We start from the raw sequence: 24,639 nt of genomic DNA on the forward strand, positions 1-24,639 counted from the left end.
AGGGGGCTCCTATGGTGGAAAGGGTGAGCAGCTACACTACAGAAAAAAAGTGTTTTTTTTTTTAATAAAAATTAAGTAAATATTATAGCAAACTGGGTACAGCAGAGAGCTGCCTGACGTGCGTTTCGACACTGCTTTATCAAGTGAAATAGCTGATAAACACTAGAGGTTACATGACAACTTGCGTTGGGTTTTTAATGCAAAAAATAAATTAAGTTAGTGTAATAATAATTACAAGTCATAGCCAAAAGGAGAAGGAGTAGGTTTACTGAGAAGATACATCAGACCACTGCTTCCTAACCTCTTCTCCACCTCTTAGGTGGAGAATTTCAATCTCCCCGGTCTCATCCAATCAGAGAGATTGACAGCCCCTGCCAGCGTGTGATTGGCCGTGCGTGGGCAGGGGACAAAGTTGCACGCAAGCACAAAATAGCGCTCGTGTGCAATGCTGAATTCCAGTAGCGGATTGCTGCCCGCCACAGGCGAGCTGGAGCGAATATATATGCCCCAGTCTGCCCTAGCTTGATAAATAGAGCCCATACAGTGCAGTCTGTTTTACAATGCAATTGTAAGAGGTTCTTGAATATTGTTAACATATAATCAAACTGTATGTATCAAGTGCATAGAAATTTGTACAATCTCCTCAACTAGCATGTTGCCAACTTGTAAGTCAAAACATGGCTTTTACAAAATTACATTTGTTTCTATAAAAAGTGTAAAATGTTTTTAAATATTAGAGACATGAAACCCAGTTTCTTTCTTTCGGGATTCAGATAGAACATACAGTTTTAAACAACTTTCTAATTCACTTCTATTATCAAATGTGCTTCATTCTCTTGATATCATTTGCTGTAGCAATGCACTTCGAGCTAGCTGAGCACATCTAGTCAGCCAATCATGAGACAAATGAGTGCAGGCACCAATCACCAGCTAGATCCCACTAGTGTAGGATATGTACATATTCTTTTTCAAAAATGGATACCAAGAGAATATACATTTGAAAATAAAAGTGAATTTAAAAGTGTCTTAAAAATAAAATGCCCCATCTGAAACATGCTAGTTTAATATGAACTTTCCTATCCCTTTAGCTAGAATTAAGAACTGCAGTAACTGTTAGTTATTTGCATAACTTTGTATCTGCTTCTATGGGATAAATGTTTCATCTTATAGGGCAGGGCACAGCTGTAAGTCACTTTCACTATATAAGCAAAAAAAAAAAAAATGATTCACTTCCTTTTGAGCAACAGGTAAACTTGAAGAACCTACAATTATAAAATTCATGAAATCATCACCAACCCCTGTATTTCCATAAACATATACAAGACTTAAATGTGAAATTACCAAACACAACAGCACAATGACAACACACGCCTAAATATATAGCAACTTTTGGAAGATACATGAAAGTGACATTACTTTTACTAAATCACCTCTAGTTCCTAAATTATATTAGTATACATCTTCATTTTGCATGCAACCCCCCCCCCCCCAAAAAAAACACAAAACAACTGTGTGCATATGGTCAGATGTGGTATCCAGAGTACCCCTCGCAAGTGGTGAAGGCATAGAGAAACAGTCTTTTTACCCAATGCAGCCGAGACTGTACACCCATTTCAGTGTTCTGTGCAGAAAAGTTTGCCAGCGCATTGTAATATTATAACACTTCCTGTTATTTATAAATGTTACTTAAAAGGGACAGTCTAGTCAAAACCAAACTTTCATTATTCAGATAGGACTTGTAATTTGAATCAACTTTCCTATTTACTTTTATCAAATTTGCTAGGTAGGCTCATATGCTAATTTCTAAGCCCTTGGAGACTGCCTCTTATCACGTTTTTTAACTGCTTTTCACAACAAGGGAGTGCTAGTTCATGTGGGCCATATAATTAAGTCCCTGGGCGTGGACACACTGTTATGTTAGCACAACACAATACTAAATTCAAGTCAATAGATAATAAATACAAAATCATGTGATCAGGGGGCTGTCACAAGATGGTTAGATAAATGGTAATCACAGAGGTAAAAAGTATGTTACTATAACTGTTGGTTATGCAAAACTGGGGAATGGGTAATAAAGGGATTATGTATCATGGCACTTGTATTTTTTAGGTGATTTTAATGCAAGATACTGTATGGCTCTTCATTTAAAAAACAAAAAACAAAAAAACAAACAAACAAAAAAACTAAAGCGGATTTGAATGCCTGATGTAATGTGGGAACAGACAGCAACACAGGTTTTAGATTAGTAATGAAAAGGTACATAAAGATACCCTGCAGCAAAGTTGTGCAAAAAACACTGAAGACCACTAACCAGGTATCCTTTGTAGCCTAAGCACACTCCATTCTTGACCTATGTCAGTAGCCTCTAAAATGTTCAGTCATACACCAGCTCTGGGAGCCTAGTAGTTCTTTCCCTGCTAGCTGTAACAACTTAGTGTGCGAGTACAGTTTTACAACAAACTCATCAGATGCTATTTGTGTCCATAGTGACTGATTTGGTGTTTTATTTTCAAACAGCCCCCCCCTTTTTTTTTAGCACCAGCTGGAGCAATTTTTATATTTCACTGGCTATGTTTCGTCACTGGGCACACAGGCCCTGATCTCATGGCCAATGAGACAGCATTTGGAAGCAAAAGCACATCCTCAACGTTCCCTAGCAAGGTACAGGGGTTCAGTATCTAAACACATGAACAACAAGTGACCCCTTGCTTGAAACAATTAGATTTAAAATATTTGGTTTTAACAATAAAATGATGGACGCACAAGGAAGTGATTAACTGCATGAATGTTAACTTTAAAAAAATAAAATAAAAAGAAATAGGAGGCAGACATTTGTGGGTGTGGGTGTATATACACATACAATTTAACTCCTTTTGTTTCCAATATTGCAAATTAGGGGCCCAATGGTATAATAAAATTTGGTACATTTAATTACTGATTTATTCATTATTTTTTTTTAGGAAAAAAAAAAAAAACAAAAAAAAAACCCCACACAATATGGGAGGAAAAAAAAAATAAAGTTTACAGTTCTTTTCATAATTTTAAACCTGTTAATCTGCATACAAATATTCTAAGAGAGACACTGGCAGATGAGTTTCATGGGATATGTAGTAGTGATTAATTACTAGACTTTACAGAATAGATAAAAACAAATATGAATACACTAATCTGCTAAACGTTTGGGGCAGTAGCAGGGGACTAACACTGTTTCAAGGAGGCAGATTATCTGCCCACCTTCCCTGTGATCTGTTATTAGGCATCCAGTCTCCTGTCAAAAAAAAAATGTTTCTCTCTACCAAATAAATCACTTGTACTTTCAGTACTGTCACACAGCATTTACAGTTTGTTACCCTAGAAAAGGTCACTGTTTGTCAGTTTATGCCCAATTCTTCCTTGTTCACCAACTCCAGTCACACTAGCCCCTGTAACAGTTTATCTCCTCTCTTATTTGCAGTGTCATGTGACATCACTGTAATTACCCATCTTCCCAGAATTATTAAACTCCCCTTTCACAATAGATCATATCAAATTGTAAACTGTAATGTCACCCCATTTAAATGTAGGGGAGTTGCCATAAACCTTGCACACTTGTAGGAGAATCATACTCTCGTCCAGGTGGATCTGCAATCTAACTGGTCACTCGCACTATCTGCCTTCTCCACAGATACCTACTCACAGAATAATCCATTCTCTCCAGGGCTATCCTTTAGGGAGATATTTTTACCTACACTGTCAACAAGTAAAGTCTTGGTCAATCCCTAATCACTCACAAGGGATCTGGCCACATCTGCCATTGGCAGGGGTTTACTGTATTTTGCCCAGGCAGCCCACTGACGGGGGAAGGGTATGATCTCTCTTGCCCAGAGGCTGCCCACTGGTGGGGGAGAGGGGTGGGCCCTTTCCAGATGAGGCTGCCCACGGAAGGGGGGGAGAAAGAGAAGTGTTTGCCTACTCTTGCCCAGTCTCAGCACTCACAGGGTGGACGCTCTCTCTTTCACTACCCAGGCTGCCCACTCACAGGGTGGACGCTCTCTCTTTCACTACCCAGGCTGCCCACTCACAGGCTGGACGCTCTCTCTTTCACTACCCAGGCTGCCCACTCACAGGCTGGACGCTCTCTATTTCACTACCCAGGCTGCCCACTCACAGGCTGGACGCTCTCTATTTCACTACCCAGGCTGCCCACTCACAGGCTGGACGCTCTCTATTTTACTACCCAGGCTGCCCACTCACAGGCTGGACGCTCTCTATTTTACTACCCAGGCTGCCCACTCACAGGCTGGACGCTCTCTATTTTACTACCCAGGCTGCCCACTCACAGGCTGGACACTCTCTATTTTACTACCCAGGCTGCCCACTCACAGGCTGGACACTCTCTATTTTACTACCCAGGCTGCCCACTCACAGGCTGGACACTCTCTATTTTACTACCCAGGCTGCCCACTCACAGGCTGGACACTCTCTATTTTACTACCCAGGCTGCCCACTCACAGGCTGGACACTCTCTATTTTACTACCCAGGCTGCCCACTCACAGGCTGGACACTCTCTATTTTACTACCCAGGCTGCCCACTCACAGGCTGGACACTCTCTATTTTACTACCCAGGCTGCCCACTCAAAGGCTGGACACTCTCTATTTTACTACCCAGGCTGCCCACTCACAGGCTGGACACTCTCTATTTTACTACCCAGGCTGCCCACTCACAGGCTGGACACTCTATTTTACTACCCAGGCTGCCCACTCACAGGCTGGACACTCTCTATTTTACTACCCAGGCTGCCCACTCACAGGCTGGACACTCTCTATTTTACTACCCAGGCTGCCCACTCACAGGCTGGACACTCTATTTTACTACCCAGGCTGCCCACTCACAGGCTGGACACTCTCTATTTTACTACCCAGGCTGCCCACTCACAGGCTGGACACTCTCTTTTACCAGTTCTGACCACTCACAGGGTGGACACTTTATTACCCAAACTGCCCACTCACAGGCTGGTTACTATTTCTTGCATGGGCTGCCAATCTCAGACTGGACACTCTCTCTTGCTCGGGCTACCCACTCACAGGGGAGTTGCTATCTCTTGCTCGGGATACCGACTTAAAGGGAAGTTGCTGTCTCCTGCCTGGGCTGACCACTCGCAGGGGGGGGGGGTGCTCTCTCTCTTGCCAAAACTACCCACATGCATTGGTGTTGATCTCTCTACACCTAGCTGCCCAATCGCAGGTGGTTGCTTTTTATCCATGGCTGCCCACTGGCAGGGGGGTTGCTCTATATATGACGTCCCACTTCTAATGAGTCTGAGCTCTCTGGCTACTTCAGCCCATAAGAAGGGTCTCTCTCTGTCCCTGGCCTTAGGGTAGGATATGTCCAGCCACCACCCTGCTGGTTCCTATTTTCGTGCTCGAGCCGTACAAGGACCGAACAAGGAAGTAGTCGGCAACCTCGGCCTATTCATCCCCCACCTCATTCCCTTCGTATCGCCCTAGTATAAGCCAGCATAACAAACAACGGTGCACCATTCTAGCCTATGTACAAAATTACCCTAAAACCACATCAAATGCAGAAACCCACCAGCATCTAGGACACCCCTCGGCCCGGGCACTTAACGTAACCCCATGACATTAATGCGACGTCTACAAAGAATGACATCCGCATAGCCGTACCCACACACCACCAGTCAAATACTCACCTTCTCTTCATCAGACAACTGTTCCTCCACGTCCGCCATCTTCTTCACCCCCTTTTTTTTTCCTGGCTCCAGGAACGTCTATGAGTATGCACGTCCCCGAGGCGGAGCTTGGTTGGGAAGTGTGCGCGCAGAGGAAAATGAGCTGCTTTGACAGCTAGGGGCGGTGGTAATGCTTTACTGTGAGTTGCATTGAAGCGAAGTAAAAATTCCCTGTACTGACTGACAACTCAGTGCTTCGTATTACGTCGCGCAAACAACATTATGACCGTGATTTTTCATACTTGAACTAAAAGTACGTAAAGTTAAAAACAAACAAAAACAAATTGCTCACCATGAAACTAATAGATTTATTTTTTAATCGGGGAAAAAAGTGTATAACGATTAAATAGATGTGCGCATAAAACTTAGCTACTGCTGTATTTAAGCTTCTTGGAAAAAGCTATCTTCATGGCTGACAGACCACCCCACTTTTATTATCATGGCACATTACGTATTAACCCTTCACCGTGGGCTTAAGCTGATTTTAGTACTTTGCACTCATTTTGTGTTAATACAACAATGCCATGTCAGTGAATAAAGACAACTCATATTAAGTTGTTTTTTTCTTCCAGCAATTTAGGCTTATTTAGAAAATAAAATTATTTTGTGTAAATAGTGGAAAAAAATATACCTTATTACATGAAGGTGCATCATTTTTATTGCAAACACTAGCCGACAAGCCTGCCCAGACTGAGGGCAGTCTAATTATTTTTTAAACTACAGATGTAGAAACAACGTATTTTGTAACTCTTCTTTTATATTAAAATTTAAGCTACAGGTGTAGCAAAACTATAAATTTTAATGGACTACTATCTTAAATATATCAAAAACAAATTCTTTATAATAAACTACAGAAATAGCCACACTCTAATTAGACAAACTACTGTCCTAAATAAATACGTTTCTTATCTTTAAATTATATCCACTTTAACTATATTTCTTTATATACATAACCCCTAACCCGCAAAACCCCTACATCGCAATAAACCTATTTATTCTTTTAACCCCTAAACCGCAAAACCCCTACATCGCAATAAACCTATTTACTCTTTTAACCCCTAAACCGCAAAACCCCTACATCGCAATAAACCTATTTACTCTTTTAACCCCTAAACCGCAAAACCCCTAAATCGCAATAAACCTATTTACTCTTTAAACCCCTAAACCGCAAAACTCCTACATCGCAATAAACCTATTTACTCTTTTAACCCCTAAACCGCAAAACTCCTAGGCTAGTGTACTGTACTTAGTTAATTAAATAGTTATTTGAGTTGTGGGTGTTTGCGGTTTAAAGGGTTAATAAGTTAAATAGGTTTATTGCGATGTAGGGGTCTTGCGGTTTAGGGGTAAATAGGTTTATTGCGATGTAGGGGTTTTGCGGTTTAGGGGTTAATAGTATAAATAGGTTTATTGCGATGTAGGGGTTTTGCGGTTTAAGGGTTAATAGGGTAAATAGGTTTATTGCGATGTGGGGGTTTTGCGGTTTAGGAGGTTTTTTTTGTTATATTTTTTTTGTTATATTTCGTGTGGGCGGTGTTTTTTTTTAATACTTGATGCGGGTGGTTATTATTATTTTTTTTAATACTTGATGCAGGAGTTTTTTTTTTTTTTTTAATACTTGATGCGGGCGGTTAGTTTTTTTTTTAATACTTGATGCGGGCGGTTAGTTTTTTTTTTTAATACTTGATGCGGGCGAATAGTTTTGAGGTTTTTTAATACTTGATGCGGGCGTTTTTTTTTTTTTTTTTAAATACTTTAATGTGGGCGATTAGGTGTTGCTTTTCTAATGCTTCGTTTGCCTTCGCTGCATCCGAAAATGGCAGGGTGGTGAAAGAATCCACCTTCTTTTTTCCTCGCGCTGCCAACATTCCATTGAGGATGCGTGCGCAACTGCCGATGGCGACGGACATTACAAACGCAATTATAGTATAGATGGTACACAACAGCATAAGTTATGTTTTAGTAAATATTTCACACGTAATATTAAAGTTCCTCATTTATCATCTATTCTCCTATAAAACCAAAACTGTAGGGTGCTATACCAATGTTTTCTAATAAAATGTATTATTTTATAATTAGTAAATAAAGATCACAAGTGAAGCGCTATTTAGCACTTTCGCTACAGCGCTAATTGTGCTAGAAGTAAGCTTTCAGCGCATCTTGGGTTGTGTTCATATTACAAGTTGAAAGTTTTGTGCTAACCCGATGCACACACAAAAAGCTGAACTTAGAATATTGAGTGCGCGATAACCTTTTCACCCATAGAAGTCAATGGAACAAAAAAAGTGGAAAAAAATCTAACACTCCACTCTTATGCTAACCCGAACGCATATTCTCAAGTGCGTTAACCCGACATAAAAATATGAATATTTCTCATTCCAATGTTCTTCACTTAGAAGAATATGTTCTATTTATTCATAAATACATAGTTCTTCATATATCTGATGTTTTTTGTACAATATATATCAAAACATATATATATATATATATATATATTATATATATATCTCCTATTATATAAAAGGCCAAGTGTGTTTGTCCGAAGCTGTCATGTGCAGTAGAGACAGCATGAGAACACACCTGGCCTTACCTGACAATCCATGCTGTTTGCGGCGAAAGTGGGCTTGGCCAGGCGGGGCAGTGGCCGTGATCGGGTGGGACCGGCATGGTCAGAGACGTGGTCAGGGGTGGCGGGGGCGTGGCCGGGCCTGGTCGGCGCGACAGAGAAGGGAGAGAAATAAAAAGAGAGCGGGAGAGACAAAAAGAGATAGGAAAGAGCTAAAGAGAGGGGGGAGAGCAGAAGAGAGGGGAAAGTGAAGAACAGAGGGGGGAGAGAGTGCAAATGAGAGGGGAGAGAGACAGAGCAAAAGAGAGGGGGGATAGAGGGGGGAGAGAAAGAGAGCAAAAGAGAGGGGGGAGAGAGAGAGAGCAAAAGAGAGGGGGGAGAGAGGGGGCAAAATAGAGAGGGGGCAAAAGAGAGGGGGGAGAGAGAGCAAAAGAGAGGGGGGGAGAGAGAGCAAAAGAGGGATGGGAGAGAAAGAGCAAAAGAGGGATGGAGAGGGAGAGCAAAAAAAAGTAGAGAGATACAGAGCAAAAGAGAGGGGGGAGAGAGAGAGGACAAAAGAGAGGGGGGAGAGAGAGTGCAAAAGAGAGGGGGAGAGAGCGCAAAAGAGAGGGGGGAGAGAGAGAGCGCAAAAGAGGGGGAGAGAGAGAGCGCAAAAGAGGGGGAGAGAGAGAGCGCAAAAGAAGGGGAGAGAGAGAGCGCAAAAGAGATGGGGAGAGAGAGAAAGCACAAAAGAGAGGGGGAGAGAGAGCGCAAAAGAAAGGGGGAGAGAGAGCGTGCAAAAGAGGGGGAGAGAGAGAGAGCGCAAAAGAGAAGGGGAGAGAGAGAGCGCAAAAGAGAGAGAGAACGCAAAAGAGATAGGGACAGAGAGAGAGCGTAAAAGAGAGGGGGGACAGAGAGAGCAAAAGAGAGGGGGGAGAGAGCGCAAAAGAGGGAGAGAGAGAGAGCGCAAAAGAGAGGGGGAGAGAGAGAGCGCAAAAGAAGGGGAGAGAGCGCAAAAGTCGGGGAGAGAGAGAGCGCAAAAGAAAGGGGGAGAGAGAGCGTGCAAAAGAGGGGGAGAGAGAGAGAGAGCACAAAAGAGAAGGGGAGAGAGAGCGCGCAAAAGAGGGGGAGAGAGAGAGCGCAAAAGAGAGAGAGAACGCAAAAGAGATAGGGACAGAGAGAGAGCATAAAAGAGAGGGGGGACAGAGAGCGCAAAAGAGAGGGGGAGATAGAGCAAAAGAGAGGCGGGAGAGAAAGCAAAAGAGAGGGGGGGAGAGGGAGCGCAAAAGAGAGGTGGAGCGCTCCGTGTTAACGGGCTTTAGGACTAGTATATATATATATATATATATATATATATATATCAATCAAAGAACGGGTTTGTGACAACGGCGCAAGACAGGTGTGAGTCTCAAATATCCCTGTTAGGGAAAAAATGCTAGTATAACACTGTGCTGCCCCAAATTACCTATTAGGACTGTGGGATCCCCAAACCCCACAATCCTAATAAATAAAAAATATTGAGCAAAGGGAAAGTAAAATATAAAGGGCGCTCAGTGTGAAGAAATATGTAGGGGAATAGACTCTGGGTGGTATAAACCCAGCCGAGGATAATGTCAAGTGTCAAGATCAAAACAAAAGTCGTGGGTACAATATATCAAGTTGTATCAAAAATGTTCCCACTGATGGTATTACCAGGAAACAAATACTAAGAAGGGTCTTATTATGATACCTATTATAATTAGAAAGCACACAGTTATGTTGCCCAGAGGTATATAGAATGTAAAGGAGAATGACACTTTAAAATCAGGTGGAAGTCAATGATGAAAAATTACAATATTAAACCAAAATTCATATATAGAGCACACAATAATAAACAGTCGAAATTGAGTATTGTGCAAAGACCCCAAGTGATATAGATACAAATGCAGTTAGCAAAGTACAAATATTAGACAAGCAGATTGTGGTGAGATAGCAGTCCTTAAGCGATACTAGGTGGAAAGAGTGAAAGTCCCAATGCTGTGTGGCACACTGTCCCCTCAGGGAATTCTACTTACTCTTCTTAACCTCAATCCATATGAGGTAAGTGTCGCGCAGGGTAAGTAGAATGAGCTTCCTCGTAGTATCAGGTGTCCACCGGCTTGTAGATGTCTCCCAACACCTCCGCTCACATACGTAAATGAGAAGAGAGAGAGAACAATAATAGTGCAACCCTGTTAAATTAACAGTACTGTGCACAATATGACTTTAAGAATATTACTCACACAATACAACCTCAGATGTATATGAGGTATTTTATTAGCATCAATGAATAAAATGAATTAAAACCTAGATACAGTATATCCGCTATTGCATTACAGCTCCTGCGGTATCCGTGTTCATAGCAGTCACTATTACAAACTTATTTAGAGTGAGTGCTTTCCATAAAATCTGCAGTCCAAACTACCGTTATCTGGCAATGGCTGTGTAGTGAAACAAGAAGTCCTAACGCGTTTTGAAGGTCTGGGACATATACGACCTGGTCTTCTTGTTTCACTACACAGCCTAGGTTTAATTCATTTTATTCATTGATGCTAATAAAATACCTCATATACATCTGAGGTTGTATTGTGTGAGTAATATTCTTAAAGTCATATTGTGCACAGTACTGTTAATTTAACAGGGTTGCACTATTATTGTTCTCTCTCTCTTCTCATTTACGTATGTGAGCGGAGGTGTTGGGAGACATCTACAAGCCGGTGGACACCTGATACTACGAGGAAGCTCATTCTACTTACCCTGCGCAACACTTACCTCATATGGATTGAGGTTAAGAAGAGTAAGTAGAATTCCCTGAGGGGACAGTGTGCCACACAGCATTGGGACTTTCACTCTTTCCACCTAGTATCGCTTAAGGACTGCTATCTCACCACAATCTGCTTGTCTAATATTTGTACTTTGCTAACTGCATTTGTATCTATATCACTTGGGGTCTTTGCACAATACTCAATTTCGACTGTTTATTATTGTGTGCTCTATATATGAATTTTGGTTTAATATTGTAATTTTTCATCATTGACTTCCACCTGATTTTAAAGTGTCATTCTCCTTTACATTCTATATACCTCTGGGCAACATAACTGTGTGCTTTCTAATTATAATAGGTATCATAATAAGACCCTTCTTAGTATTTGTTTCCTGGTAATACCATCAGTGGGAACATTTTTGATACAACTTGATATATTGTACCCACGACTTTTGTTTTGATCTTGACACTTGACATTATCCTCGGCTGGGTTTATACCACCCAGAGTCTATTCCCCTACATATTTCTTCACACTGAGCGCCCTTTATATTTTACTTTCCCTTTGCTCAATATATATATATATATATATACATACATACAGACATACATACACACACACATACATGATTATAGGTATATACATTCTGCTATGTGCAAAACATTGGAATATGATTTTATATGTTTTCATCTTTTTGACTGCAAAGAACTCCAATGCACTTATATATATATGTCTATATATGTATAATATGTATTTATGTGTTTATATGTGTATATATGTCTGTAAATACATATAGGGGGCTATATATGAAGCTGAGGCGGGCGCGCATATGCGCCCCTGTCCGCCGCAGCTCGCCTCTGGTGGGCTGAATTCCCCTGGCGGAATTCAGCATTGCACATGAGCGCTATTTTGCGCTCGTGTGCAATCCCGCCCCGTGCCCGCGCACAGCCAATCACTCGCGGGCAGGATCTGTCAATCTCCCCAGTAAGACTAGACCGCTGAGATTTAAATTTGCCACCTAAGAGGTGGCAAAGGGTAGGGAAGCAGCGGTCTGATCACTGCTGCTTGTTAAATACGGCATGCAGGTTCTCTTGTGAGAACCTGCAGTTGTAGGCAGGTGAAGTTTGATAAATGGCCCTCATATACACATATAGATACATCTGTATACACACACACACATATATATATACACATACATACATATCCATATTTAGACATGTTAAATTCCTTTGCCTGCCCTTTTTTTCTAACACCTGAGACCTAATATCTTTGAGTCTTTATAATTTTTTTTGTGCAATATTTTTTTCAAATAATTTTTTATTAGATGGTGTTTATATGAGTGTAACTGTACTTTTCAATGTATTTTTGATGTGTTTTGTGACACTTTTGTTTTGCGGAAAAAATTAATCACAGCTCTGAGGACACGCTAACCCAACGAATTGCGCTTAAGCAATCGTGTTTACTTTCAACTTGTAATGCGCACTCGTAATCTGGCACAAAATTATTATTGTTCTTTCACTTTCAACCACCCTCAAATTTATGCAGAAAATAAGTAGGATTTAAAGGGACATGAAACCCAATTTTTTTCTTTCATGATTTAGAAAGAGCATGCAATTTTAAACAACTTCCTAATTTACTTCTATTCTCTAATTTGCTTTATTCTCTTAATATTCTTTTTTGAAAAGCATATCTAGATAGCCTTAGGAGCTGCTGATTGGTGGCTGCACAAAGATGCCTCCTGTGATTGGCTCACCCATGTGCATTGCTATTTCTTCAACAAAGGATATCTAAAAAAGGAAGCAAATTATATAATAGAAGTAAATTGGAATGTTGTTTAAAATTGTATTCTCTATCTGAATCATGAAAGAAAAACTTTGGGTTTAGTGTCCCTTTAAATATATAACTAGTTACCAGGGTCATATTTTGGCCTAGGCCTGTGCCAGTGCCCATTATGAGAAGTTTTATGGCATTTTACCTTAACATTCCTATGTATTAATTCTATTATAAGTCAATAATTAGTAGTTGTCTTAAGGGTGCATGACTCCACTGTGCTTTCCTTGCCACCGGCTGTAAGAAATATGAGGCAAATAGCTAAAATTGTTGGGGGTGGGTAGAAGTGCCTAAATCAGCACAAAATCTAAACACATTACTGCAACTAACCATAAAATAGTTAAAGGGACATGAAATCCAAAACATTTCTTTCATGATTCAGACAGAGCATACAGTTTTACACAACTTTCCAATTTTCTTCTATAATCTAATTTGCTGCGTTCTCTTGGTATTCTTCATTGAAAAGCATACTTAGGTAGGTTTAGGAACTGGTTGCTAGCTGCTAATTGGTGGCTGCACATAAATAACTTGTCATTGGGTTCAGCTAGCTCCAAGTAGTGCTGCTCCTTCAATAAAGGATATCAAGAAAATAAAGCAAAATTGATAATAGAAGTAAATTGGAAAATTGTTTAAAATAGTATGTTCTATCTGAATCATGAAATACATTTTTGCTGAAATTTTCCTTTAATACTCAATGCAGCTCAAGTAAAACAATACCATCAATAATAGAAAATACAGAAAAAGACCAGGAAACGATTGGCCAATAAGCGAGTTGTAAAAACCATAAATAGTACTCAACCTTCCTCTTTGTTTGCTGCTCATTGCAGATACAATTAGTAAAAGATTGGTCACCACTGACTAAATAACGTGTTGATTTTTCAAAATGATAACATTATAATACAACTTCTCAGTGAACTGCACATATTTCTTAAAACTTGAATGCACAGTTATTATTTGCTGAATTTAACTGAACCCCCCCCCCCCCAAAAAAAGCAGTTATTGTGGTATGTGCAAATGTTTTGGCCCTCTTCCAGTCTGTACAACTGCCTTTGGCAGAAATCATGGCCTCCAAATATGCTTTGTAGCCAGCTAATAGTCTTTCTATTCTTGCTTTAGGAATATTTCCCCTCCCTTCTTTACTGAATACTTGAAATAGTCATAGGTTATCTCTCATGCATTGCATGTTTAAGATCATCCAGTGGGGGTTCATGCAGCACCCTTGTTGAGCTGTGAAGGGCAGGGCATGCTCTACCAAGGGGCTCCATATATTATGTGTTCTGTGTCTTTCATGTTTTTTACCACCATTGTTAGCCCCACCAATTTTAAGTTTTAGAACAGCCACTGAGGTCAACCCAAAATTTGTCAGTAATATTCTCAAGTAAGGCGACTGCAAAGGTCATTACAGAACCCTAATCTTTATTTTCTTAAAGTAGTTCTTGGTTCATATGAGGTATATTTTGGATAATTGCCTTGTTGGAAATATTTAAACTCCAGCTTTAATTTCTTTACTAACTACAGAACTTTAGCTTTCAGTTTTTGTTCATTTTTAGTAGAATCCATTTTCCCTCCTAATGTTTCCTGTGCCAAATACAGCAAGACACCCCCAAAGCATAATACAGCCACCCCCATGCTTAACAATGGGTAAGGTGTTCTTTTCTTAAAATTATTTGCCTTTTTGTTCTCCAAACTTTCCTTTGGTGATTGTAACTAAAGAGCTCAGTTTCTACTTTATCAGACTGCAGCACTTGGTTCCAAAATGCCTCTGACTTATGTATGTGTTGTGTTGCATACTTCAGACATTAGGTCTTGTGATAAAATCACAGGTACTACAGTGCCTGCTAAACCTTCATGTAGGTGATCTTTTGTAATAATATATTATCCCCCCTCCTTTTCTGGATAGTTTAGGAACATTTGAAGAGCTCCTTGAAAACACATCTATTCAGAGAGGCTTACCATTTACCCTCTGTTTTAATCCTAACCAAACGAATTCATGAACAGCCTTGACTAACTGCTGCAACTAAAATCCATGTGACAAGCTACCCCAAACCTTATGTCTCTGCACCCTCAACCTGTAGACTATAAACTCTCAGGAGCAGGATTTGCTCAGTCTGTTATGTTTTTTAATCTTATTACAAATCCTTGTCATTGTATACCCCTATCTCTCTACCCAGCGCTACAAATTTTTGCAGTGCTATACAAATAAATGTTAATAATAATAACATATACTAAACTAGATTCAAAAGCAAGTTCAATTGTAGTGAAAACATTAAAGTTTAATTTGTATTTTCTACAAACTGAGACTTTGTATCAGTCCTAGGTGATCTCCTGTTAACTTAATTCTACCCTGTGAAATTCTGTATCCCAAAGAGTCTCATTACTTTCTATGGAAGACATCTTTCTTCCCCCTTGGACTTTCAGGTTCCACCCTTTCTTATACAATTCAGTGAGTTAAGCCCCTGTGAAGTCTGCACTATAATTTATCTCCAAACTAGAGAATCTTTGATCATCTGGCTCATAGAAAGTAATGAAGCTCTCTGGGAAACTTGCCAAAACATGACAGACTAAACAAATCTAGTACAGGAGGAAGAGGGTCCTGCTCCAAAGAGCTTACAGTCTACAGGTTGAGGGTGCAGAGACGTAAGATTTGGGGAAGCTTATCACATTGATTGTAGTTGCAGCAGTGAGTTAAGGCAAGAATGTGTATGAAAAACAGAGGAGAGATCGTAAGCCTCTCTGAATAGTTGTGTTTTCAAGGAGTGTCTGAAGCTTCCTCCAATCACGGCATGGCCTCACCAGATGAACGCTCCTGGGGGGAAGCCATGATTGGGGAGAGCCGGTTTCGTCATTACTGATGAAGTACAGAGGAGCTGCAGGTGTGGAATCGGCAATCCTGTGTTTCAGGAGAAGAAGTTGAGTATTTGTAAAATCTGGTGCAATGTAAACTTTCATTAATGAAAGTGCTCCTGTTTTTTTTTTTTTAGTTTTCAAAAGAGCTATATTTAGATTATATAAAGATACACGTCATAAATTGAATGTACAAGATATATATAAAAAGCTATAATATAAGATGTACAAATCATTGTACAAACTGAAAAAAAACATGATATAGATTCATACATTATAACTTTAATGCGAAAGATCACGTTCTTTAAATCAGTGTATTTCTCTCATGCTCCCAACAGTTGCGATGCAGAACCCTCTTGGGTCTGTTAATTAGACAAGTATAAATGGTGTTGAGAACTTAAAAATATAATAGGAAGGGTAACAAAAAGCTGTAAGTCTGAGTGGTATGAGAGTTTATTACCCTTGGCCCTAATTGAACTAGGTATTGTTTAGCTAGGTCAAACACAATTAGCACAATATACTTGTTATAAATTATGTAGATCTAGTGGTTGTCTATGGGGGATATAAAAAATGGATAAAAGGAAAAAGAAAAGTTGTACATGGGATTATAAAATTAAATCTAAAGTTGTGAGGTCAGGGTAGTACGGGTCATTGCTGAATAAGTAGCATACTTTATTAAATTGATGTACTCGTCTTGCTGTTATGATGTAGCAGAAATGTATATGTATGGATTTGGAGAGAGTATACCTGTGTTAGTGAACTAGAAGCAGAGAAGGCCAACTATTAATCAATTTGAAATTATCAATGTTCTAGGATAATATATCATTGCCCTTTTATGGACTTAATGTAAGATAAATCTCCATTTTATACATATGAAGGTCTTGAGTAGACTATTGGGCGGCGGGTTATAAATTGGTTCTGAAATTTTATGGCTTAGGTTATTGCCTCCAGTGCGTATGGGATCTACTTTTACCCCCTGTAGGCCCCGGCATCGGGCCGCACAGAGGAATTTATGTATAGATTATGCCTTTATGCTCAAATCATCTGGAGTTGAATGTCTAAGCAAGGGTATAATACTGAATGATACATCGCCATTATCTATATCTCTGTGCTATAGCTTGGGATCTCTGTCCCTGTCTGTATGAAGTGTCTTACGTAAACAATATCCGCATTTAGTGGCATCTCTATATGTGTGATGAGGTATTAAGATCTCAGTAACCTTGAATTATTATACAAATAAACAGGAGTATGTTTAAAGCAATTCAGTGTACTGCAACACAAGAACTAAACACTCACATCTTGGGGGGCAGAGCCGACGAGCACACTGAACAGACGCACTTCTCTAAAGCTCCTCATCTATGCTATTACTTAGTGAATTTATATATTCTTAAGAGATCTCTTGTCAGAATTTACTTCGAGCTTACATTGAGACTATCTTGCCTTGGATACGGCGAGAGTGCTAACCGAGTCTATCACAGTGAAACAGCCCTTAAACCCGGTACCAAGGTCTCTGCTGCAAAGGCGCGAATCACCATCTTAACTCAGAATGCAGTTCCTGGATCAATGGGAAGAGAAGACGGAACATTCTCTTCAACTCTACTATACTGAGATAAAGCGAGACCTTACTACTATTAGAGATAAGTTTGCAGCCCTGCTATCTAACCGGCCATTAGAGCGGGAGATATCTGAGATCACTGTCTACCCATCTTTCCACAGCACCAACTGCGAAACACCAGACCACACGGATGGACTCTCTTATGGATCTAACTTGGAGGTCCCTCCTAACAACTCATGGACTGACATATTAAGCTCCAGTGTACTGAGGGCATCTAAAGCAGCTCCACTCACCCTGTCTGATTACGGGCTTGATCGTTTAGCGCAACCTCGGCAATTTTACTGCATTGAAGAGCCCCTGAGTCCACAGTTCTCTACCGGGTACATGGCGAAGAGCCGAGAGGACACTAGCTCGCTATCCAAGCAGGACATCTTACTCACACTTTGTGCAGAGCCAGGGCGGAGAGATGTGGCCGACCCTTCATGGAGGAAAGGATTTTCTACACAACCGCGGAGACAGCTCAATGAAGAGGATCCCTGGGGAAATAGTCTGAGGCATGGTCAGTTACTCCATACATCCGCAACTACCTCTGCATGGGGCGAAAATACCTACCCATACACGTTAGTGAAATTGATGAGGCATGTTCCAGAAGGACTCCGAGTTGGAGTGGGGTAAATTTATATTGACTATTTCACTACCGCAGGTGCCCGACTCTTACTGATTCGTTATGGGACTTACAGTAACAATATGGTCTCCTCTGGGACTGTTGCTAAATACCTGAGAAAATCCTCTTTATTCATTATTATTTTATTTGACGTTATATTGCTAATCCTTCAGTGTCTAAGTGTGTTTGCACCATGATGTTTAACCTCACTTTGTGTAATTTTAGGAATGCCCTTCCCCTGCAATAAATAGTTTCCAGGTCGTTTACCGCCACATAGGAGCTCAGTACAGAGAGACTTCCTTACCCCATCCGAATGTCCATAGTCAGGGTACATTAAGCAATTGCAATCACCTTAACCCGTTTTTCATAGAAGAGGCCAGGTTTAAATGGATAGACAATCTTGTTATTTTAAGCACTTAGATATGCTAGCTGTCTTATGTATTTTTAGATATGTTGTTAATGGCCTTCTAATTTATAAGATAGTATCATGCCTAACATCCAGATACCTAACAAAGCACGTATTCACAATTAGATATGTGCATATCTCCTAAAGTGTTATTAATACTATATAATATACCCAACACAGCGTAAGCAGCAGTGACACTTAGTCCCTTTATAATGTTCTACGTATAACTATCCCGATACTATTTTTAGATGCAGCAACAGTACGTCTCTCAAACTTCTTTAATAATGGAGTAGCTTGCAATACATATATAACTAGGCCAATAAGGACTTGGATCCTCATGTCTAGTCTTACTGTGCTCCCTCAGAAGCTAGTACCCTAGGCCTGTTCCTAATATACTATATGACCTAGCTTGAATCATTTTGGCTCTAATAATACTAGGTCAACACTATAGCAATTACATTTGAATACACCTATATGCAAGCACATACAGCACCTATTTGTTGTTATATTATAGTAGTTTTCAATGTGATAGGTGTTTCTAGAACCTGGCTTATGTTGATCTCCCTGAACCTACTGTTGGCGCTAGCTGAAGACCCCATACAAGGACAAATGGTCCTTTGTCATTCCTGCATAACTTCGAAATCATGACCAGTGTTTTGTTATACTGTGCTACTATGCTGTTTTCTGCTTGTATTTATAGTTTCAACAGGTATATTTTGTATGCTTCACTAACGCTACTATAATATGCGTTTATCTCATTGTCCTCACTGGGTAATATGGTAGTGTAAAGATGTCTTTATTTAGATAGTTAGACTACAATTGCCATATAATTGCCTTTTTGAACATAACACTAACATAAGACAGGAAGTTAGGTATTAATACCATGTTAGTTTATTTTTTCATATATCTAGTTATCCCCTCCTGTTTATATCCTACCCAGGTAACTACCCTTACTCTCCCATGCCCTAGATTAAATTTGTTCACGTTATACATAGAGGAATGGTCTATATCGTAGTCTACCTTAAAGTTCTGAAGTCTCAATATATTTACAAATTTGACATATTAATTGGCTCCGCCCCCCCACCCCTCTTATTCTATTTAGAGTGGCTCTTGCCCACTGACTCCCCCTCCCCCAAGCCAGACTACTATCCATGTATACTTAAAAGTACCCTACTTGAATAATTGAATTCATAAGGTTTCTCAATTCAGAGGTGTCCAACTTTCCATAATCCTAAACTACCCTACGCAATATCTACCTTGTCCTTAGGACTCCTGAACACGGGTGCTTTATATCTTACCTTGTTATATATGGTGGTGGCTGGTTTATGAAGAAAGACAAAAAAAGAGGTCATTCCTACCCCTACACAGGTTAGCTCGATAGTTTTCTTCATCTTTTTGCTGCTATTTAACAGGAATACTTGAATTGCACCATTCTCATCTTATCAACTATGTATTAATGCTGCTTTGTATTTTGTATTTACCCTGTGTGGGTGGAACATTGTTTGTTACCTATTACTTTAACCTCAATAAAAAAATACTTTTCAAAAAAAAAAAACACTCACATCTTGATTTGACCTCTTTCTAGAATGCGTGACTATAGCCCTGGAATTTTTCCGTTTTTTTATTTTTTTTTTATTTTTTTATTATTTATTCCCCCCCCCTCCAAATAGTTTGCACACATTATACCGCTATGCTTAATTTGGCTAAAAGTGTACATTAAAATACAGGTATACTATTTCAATAGGTGGCATTGCTTTCTCTAACTAATACAGAATAAATGAGGCTGTGTCACCACTTTCCTTCAGGCTATGAAGCGTTATTAACTCAATGGGGACATCTTATTGAACAGGTGAACAGACGTTAACATACAACAATATTATACCCATCAACTCAAAAAGCAAACAAACTATCTCAACTGGGGTTTACCGCCATGCGTATTTACTTGGCAATGGCTATAGGAAACATTAATCAGTCCCCAGGTCTTTTCAGTCGGCGAGCGGTAGCCGTGGAAAACTCCAGGGAATATCTTTTTTGTGACTGAGTATGGCTAAGAAATTGAGGTAATAGTCTCACTTGCGAGTCCATTTGCCATATGACTCTGTTACTTCCATCCGTTATTGTACCGTCTGCAATGGAGAGATCACTGCCGTGGGTATCCTGCAGCCTGGAAGTGTCCTTTTTATTGCCTTTCAGACCAGTGATCGCAGTCATTCGGGTGCCCCCACCTAGCACCCCCATAAGCGCAGCTTGTGCTGGGGTCTGGTCCGGATTTAGTGACCAGGCTGAAGTTGTCGTTGATGCCAGTAAGTGAGTGGCGTTGATCATCGGGTGACTTTTTCCGATATCAGAGCATTTAAGGGCTATGCTGCTTATTGCTGTGTCCAGCATATTACCCTGGTCAGGTATAATTGCCTTTGTGCGCCATAACTTTCTGTGTGCTTGGATGCTGCTCTGCTGCATTACAGGGATCTTATGATTTCCGTCCTCTGTTATGTGCGTCATAGGATTGGCGCCATTTTGCATGCAGGGATCTGTAAATTCTTCCCAGAGAGGGCACAATATCTCGCTGGCACAGAGTTTGTTCATCAGGTAATCAAATGGAGCTTTTTCTATTAGTATCTTGAACAGTCTCTCTATTTTCTCAAGCGGTGATGTAGAGTGATTTTGCCGCTCCATTTCTACCATGTCTCGATATTAGGTCCACAATCCCACAAATAGTTATCCCCCTTTTCAAGCGTGGACTTCTTGGTATATGCTAGTTAGGTAAGTATGGGTGCTATGAACTGTTGTCTTTCTGGTATATGCAATTAGGGCTAAATACCTCGACGCACCAAGGGGGGATGAGCTACCTGCGTGATAGCCGCCGCTGCAGGTCTTCTTAAAAACTTAAAAAATACAGTTAAAATTTTGATATAGTTTGTGCTGCAGAGCTATGCAATTGTATAACAAGCAGAATCTGCGATAAAACTGTAAAAAGCCTCCTGATTTCGGCGGTATATCCAGAGATCAGTTAGAGCTCTTGAGAATTGCGACCGCTCAGGATCGCTGTACGGACACGCCCCCCAAGTGCTCCTGTTTTTAATAGTTTTTTTAAAAAACGGGCACTTTATTATGAAAGTTGACATTCAGTTTAAAGGCACATTCCGGTCAAAATTTAAATGCACATAGATGAATTACATATTTGAATAGAAACAAATTTGCAATATAGATGTATTGGCAAAAATTATTCTAGTAAAAGTTATCACTGTTTTAGTGTTTACATTTTTGTCTGCATGTGCACATGAAGTATAAATACATATTCTCACAGCACCAGCAATTTAAATACTGCAGTTGTTTAGATCATCAGTGGGGCTTGTATCATGTCAGCACTTAACAAATTGAGTCATTACCAGATGGTACAAGCACCTTAGGCTCTCTGAGCAAGTGCTCTGTTTAAAATGCTGGTGCACGGAGCATACTTAAATACACTTTTGAAACAGCTATAGCTTTTATTAGAAGCATTTTTGCTAATGCATGTATATTACAAAAATGCTTCTATTCAAAACTACAATGAATCCATGTAAAGTAAATTTTTGGCTGGAATGTCCCTTTAAGGTTAATAATTTAAATTGTATTCTGAAGTGTATGGGGAGCCGGTGTAGAGACTGGCAAAGCGGAGCAGCTGATGTAGATCGACGACTTAGGTGGATGAGTCTTGTTGAAGCATTCATAACAGATTGGAGGGAGGAGAGGCAGTGTTTGGGAATGACATTTAGAAGTAGATTGCAATAGTCAATGCGTGAGAAAATGAGGGAATTAATTAGTATTTTTTTGTCGTTTATAGAGTATGGAAAGGACAAATTCTGGAAATGTTGCATAGGTGTGCACAGCAGGATTTGGTAAGCTCTTATATATGTGGAGTAAATGTGAGTTCTGAGTCAAGTGTGACCCCAAGATAGCGGACCTTGGGTGAGGTGCTGAGAGTAGAGTCTCCAACTGTAAGAGAAATGTCAGGTGTTGGATGTCTCAAAGAGGGGGAATAATAAGCAGCTCAGTTTTAGACAGATTGAATTGCAGGTAGTGCGAGGACATCCACAAGGAAATTGCAGAGAGACAGTTGGTCATCTGTTTGAGTAAAGACGGAGGGATATCAGAAAAGGAAAGATAGATTTGGATATGATCAGCATATAAGTGGTATTGAAACCTAAAGGAGGATATACATTTTCCAAGGGAGGATGTATAGAGAGAGAGAAGCAAGGGACCCAAGACAGAGCCTTACAGTAATTAAATCTAGTACTATTTTTCTGTCAGTTATAGGGACAGTCAACACTAAAATTGTTATTGTTTAAAAAGTTAGATAACAGCGGGGCTGAGCCGGCCGGCAGCCATCATGGCCGCTAAAGAGTAACGCTCCGTAATTAAAATCCCACAGATCATATTATCATCAGCCCCAAGAGCCTTACCACACCTTATAACAACAGGACTTGGCAGCGGAAAACCCCCCACAAAGTGATCAGCACCAGTCCAGACAGCACCTCCGTTCCAGGAATCACTGAGCAGATTCTGCACCCACAGTCGCCATTTCCTGTTGCGCAGATGAGACATGCTGCATTATACCGGTGGCGTGCATACCTTATAAACAGGGCTGGAGGAAGCTAAACTGAGCTCCAAAGTCACTCGACCATGGGAAGAAAAGGATATATATTACTCACACCCACAATAGCAGTACAGCAAAACACCGCCACGAGCTGGGCATAACACCACCCATAACACCAACCTCCACATACATAGTATTGACTAATTAAGGCTACACGACCTACGGTACTGCCACATGTTGCAGACCTAAGCCTCCATACAGAAAGATAGGGTGACTGGTAGAAAGGTACAAAAAAGAGAGAGAAGTTTGACAGTACCCAGCACTCACAAAACACTATATAGTAACAGTATGCATTGAAAACTGGATTGTGTCCAGAACTGGTTATTAAAACGTAACTTTTACTAATGATAGGATAAAATAATAAAGGTTGGTAAATAGTACCAAATGTATAACATAAATATGTGAGACATACATTTAAAACTTAGATTAAGAAACAGATCAGGACTGTGTGTGTGAGACTTCAAAAACAGAATTACTTCCCTGGGTAATAGTTCAAATACACCGTAACCCTCAGGGCTCAGAGAATACACGGATTGCTCTAAAGCTAATCTAAAAAGGGGATTGACCCCAACAACATTACCTAATCTGAGCAATACTGGTACCTAGAGCAGGAGAGGAAACGGTTTATAAAAAAATTGCCACATCAATATAAGCTTAGAAAAGTCCCAGGTAAACACAAATTAGCAAGTCTCATGCACACAGACAAGGCCTGATGTACATTTCGCCGCTAGCACGGCTTTCTCAGAGGCTAACCAGAGTCAGGGCCCCAACCCGGTATTTGTATCGTCATTGACCAATAGAAATTGGTTCTAAGCACACACCTCTAGATGCAGCCTATCACAAGAGGCTTAATGTAATTGGTTAAAGATTCATCACATGATCGTATCAAGCAGGTGTCAGGATAGTAACATGTTGAAATAATTTTGTGATATAAGGTATTAGATATTTGCTACATTGTTTCAAAATCAAGAATAGGTGTCAGGAGCATTGAAAGATGACAGCAACCGTTCCATCCCAACATGATTTACTAAACTCGATTGTAATTTTCAATCATGCAGGTCTAGCTTACTCAGAATTGTCACTCCCACCTGGTCAAAGATTAATTCTATCCACCAATTGGATTCGAAAGTGTCTTACAATACAAAAATCTGCGTTTATTACCAATAACAGATTTTCATTCACACCTTTCAACACACATATAATGAGATTCATCCTTCCTATGTCACACATAGGAAAATCCTCAATTGATGCATAAATCCTCTCCATGTATGTTGATAGAAAATTTGATTGCGTTTTTCAAAAAACGATCATAAGAGAATGATGTTAACATCCTTCCTATATCACACGAAGGTGAATACTCTATTGATGTAGAAAAATAAATAAATAAAACCTCTCCATGTATATTGATAGAAAATTTAAATTTATTTAAGTTTTAATTGCGTTTTTCAAAAAACGATCATGAGAGAATGATGTCAAAAATCATTCACAAATTGACTTATATAAGACACACTCTTCTTATCTGTCAGAGCAAAGAGTAATGTTAACACGAATAAGTATATTGACTCTATTGAGACAGAGTCTTCTTGTGTGTCCCTAGTAGATTAAGTGCATAAAATAGCTTGATATTAAAAATCTATATGTAAGATTT

The 24,639-nt window shown here is 39.9% G+C and overlaps 1 protein-coding gene across 1 annotated transcript in view; it reads right to left on the reverse strand.

Moving 5' to 3' along the window:
• Positions 1 to 5,847, reverse strand: part of CAPZA2 (capping actin protein of muscle Z-line subunit alpha 2) — a 135,939-nt gene extending 130,092 nt beyond the window's left edge. Inside the window, exon 1 of the mRNA XM_053716689.1 lies at positions 5,693 to 5,847. Within this exon, the coding sequence (XP_053572664.1) occupies positions 5,693 to 5,731 (39 nt within the window). The 5' untranslated portion in view covers positions 5,732 to 5,847. The remainder of the gene's footprint in view (positions 1 to 5,692) is intronic.
• Positions 5,848 to 24,639: the final 18,792 nt, after the last annotated feature.

The sequence above is a fragment of the Bombina bombina genome, chromosome 6 (genome assembly GCF_027579735.1).
Source record: "Bombina bombina isolate aBomBom1 chromosome 6, aBomBom1.pri, whole genome shotgun sequence".
In the NCBI taxonomy this organism is placed as follows: domain Eukaryota; kingdom Metazoa; phylum Chordata; class Amphibia; order Anura; family Bombinatoridae; genus Bombina; species Bombina bombina.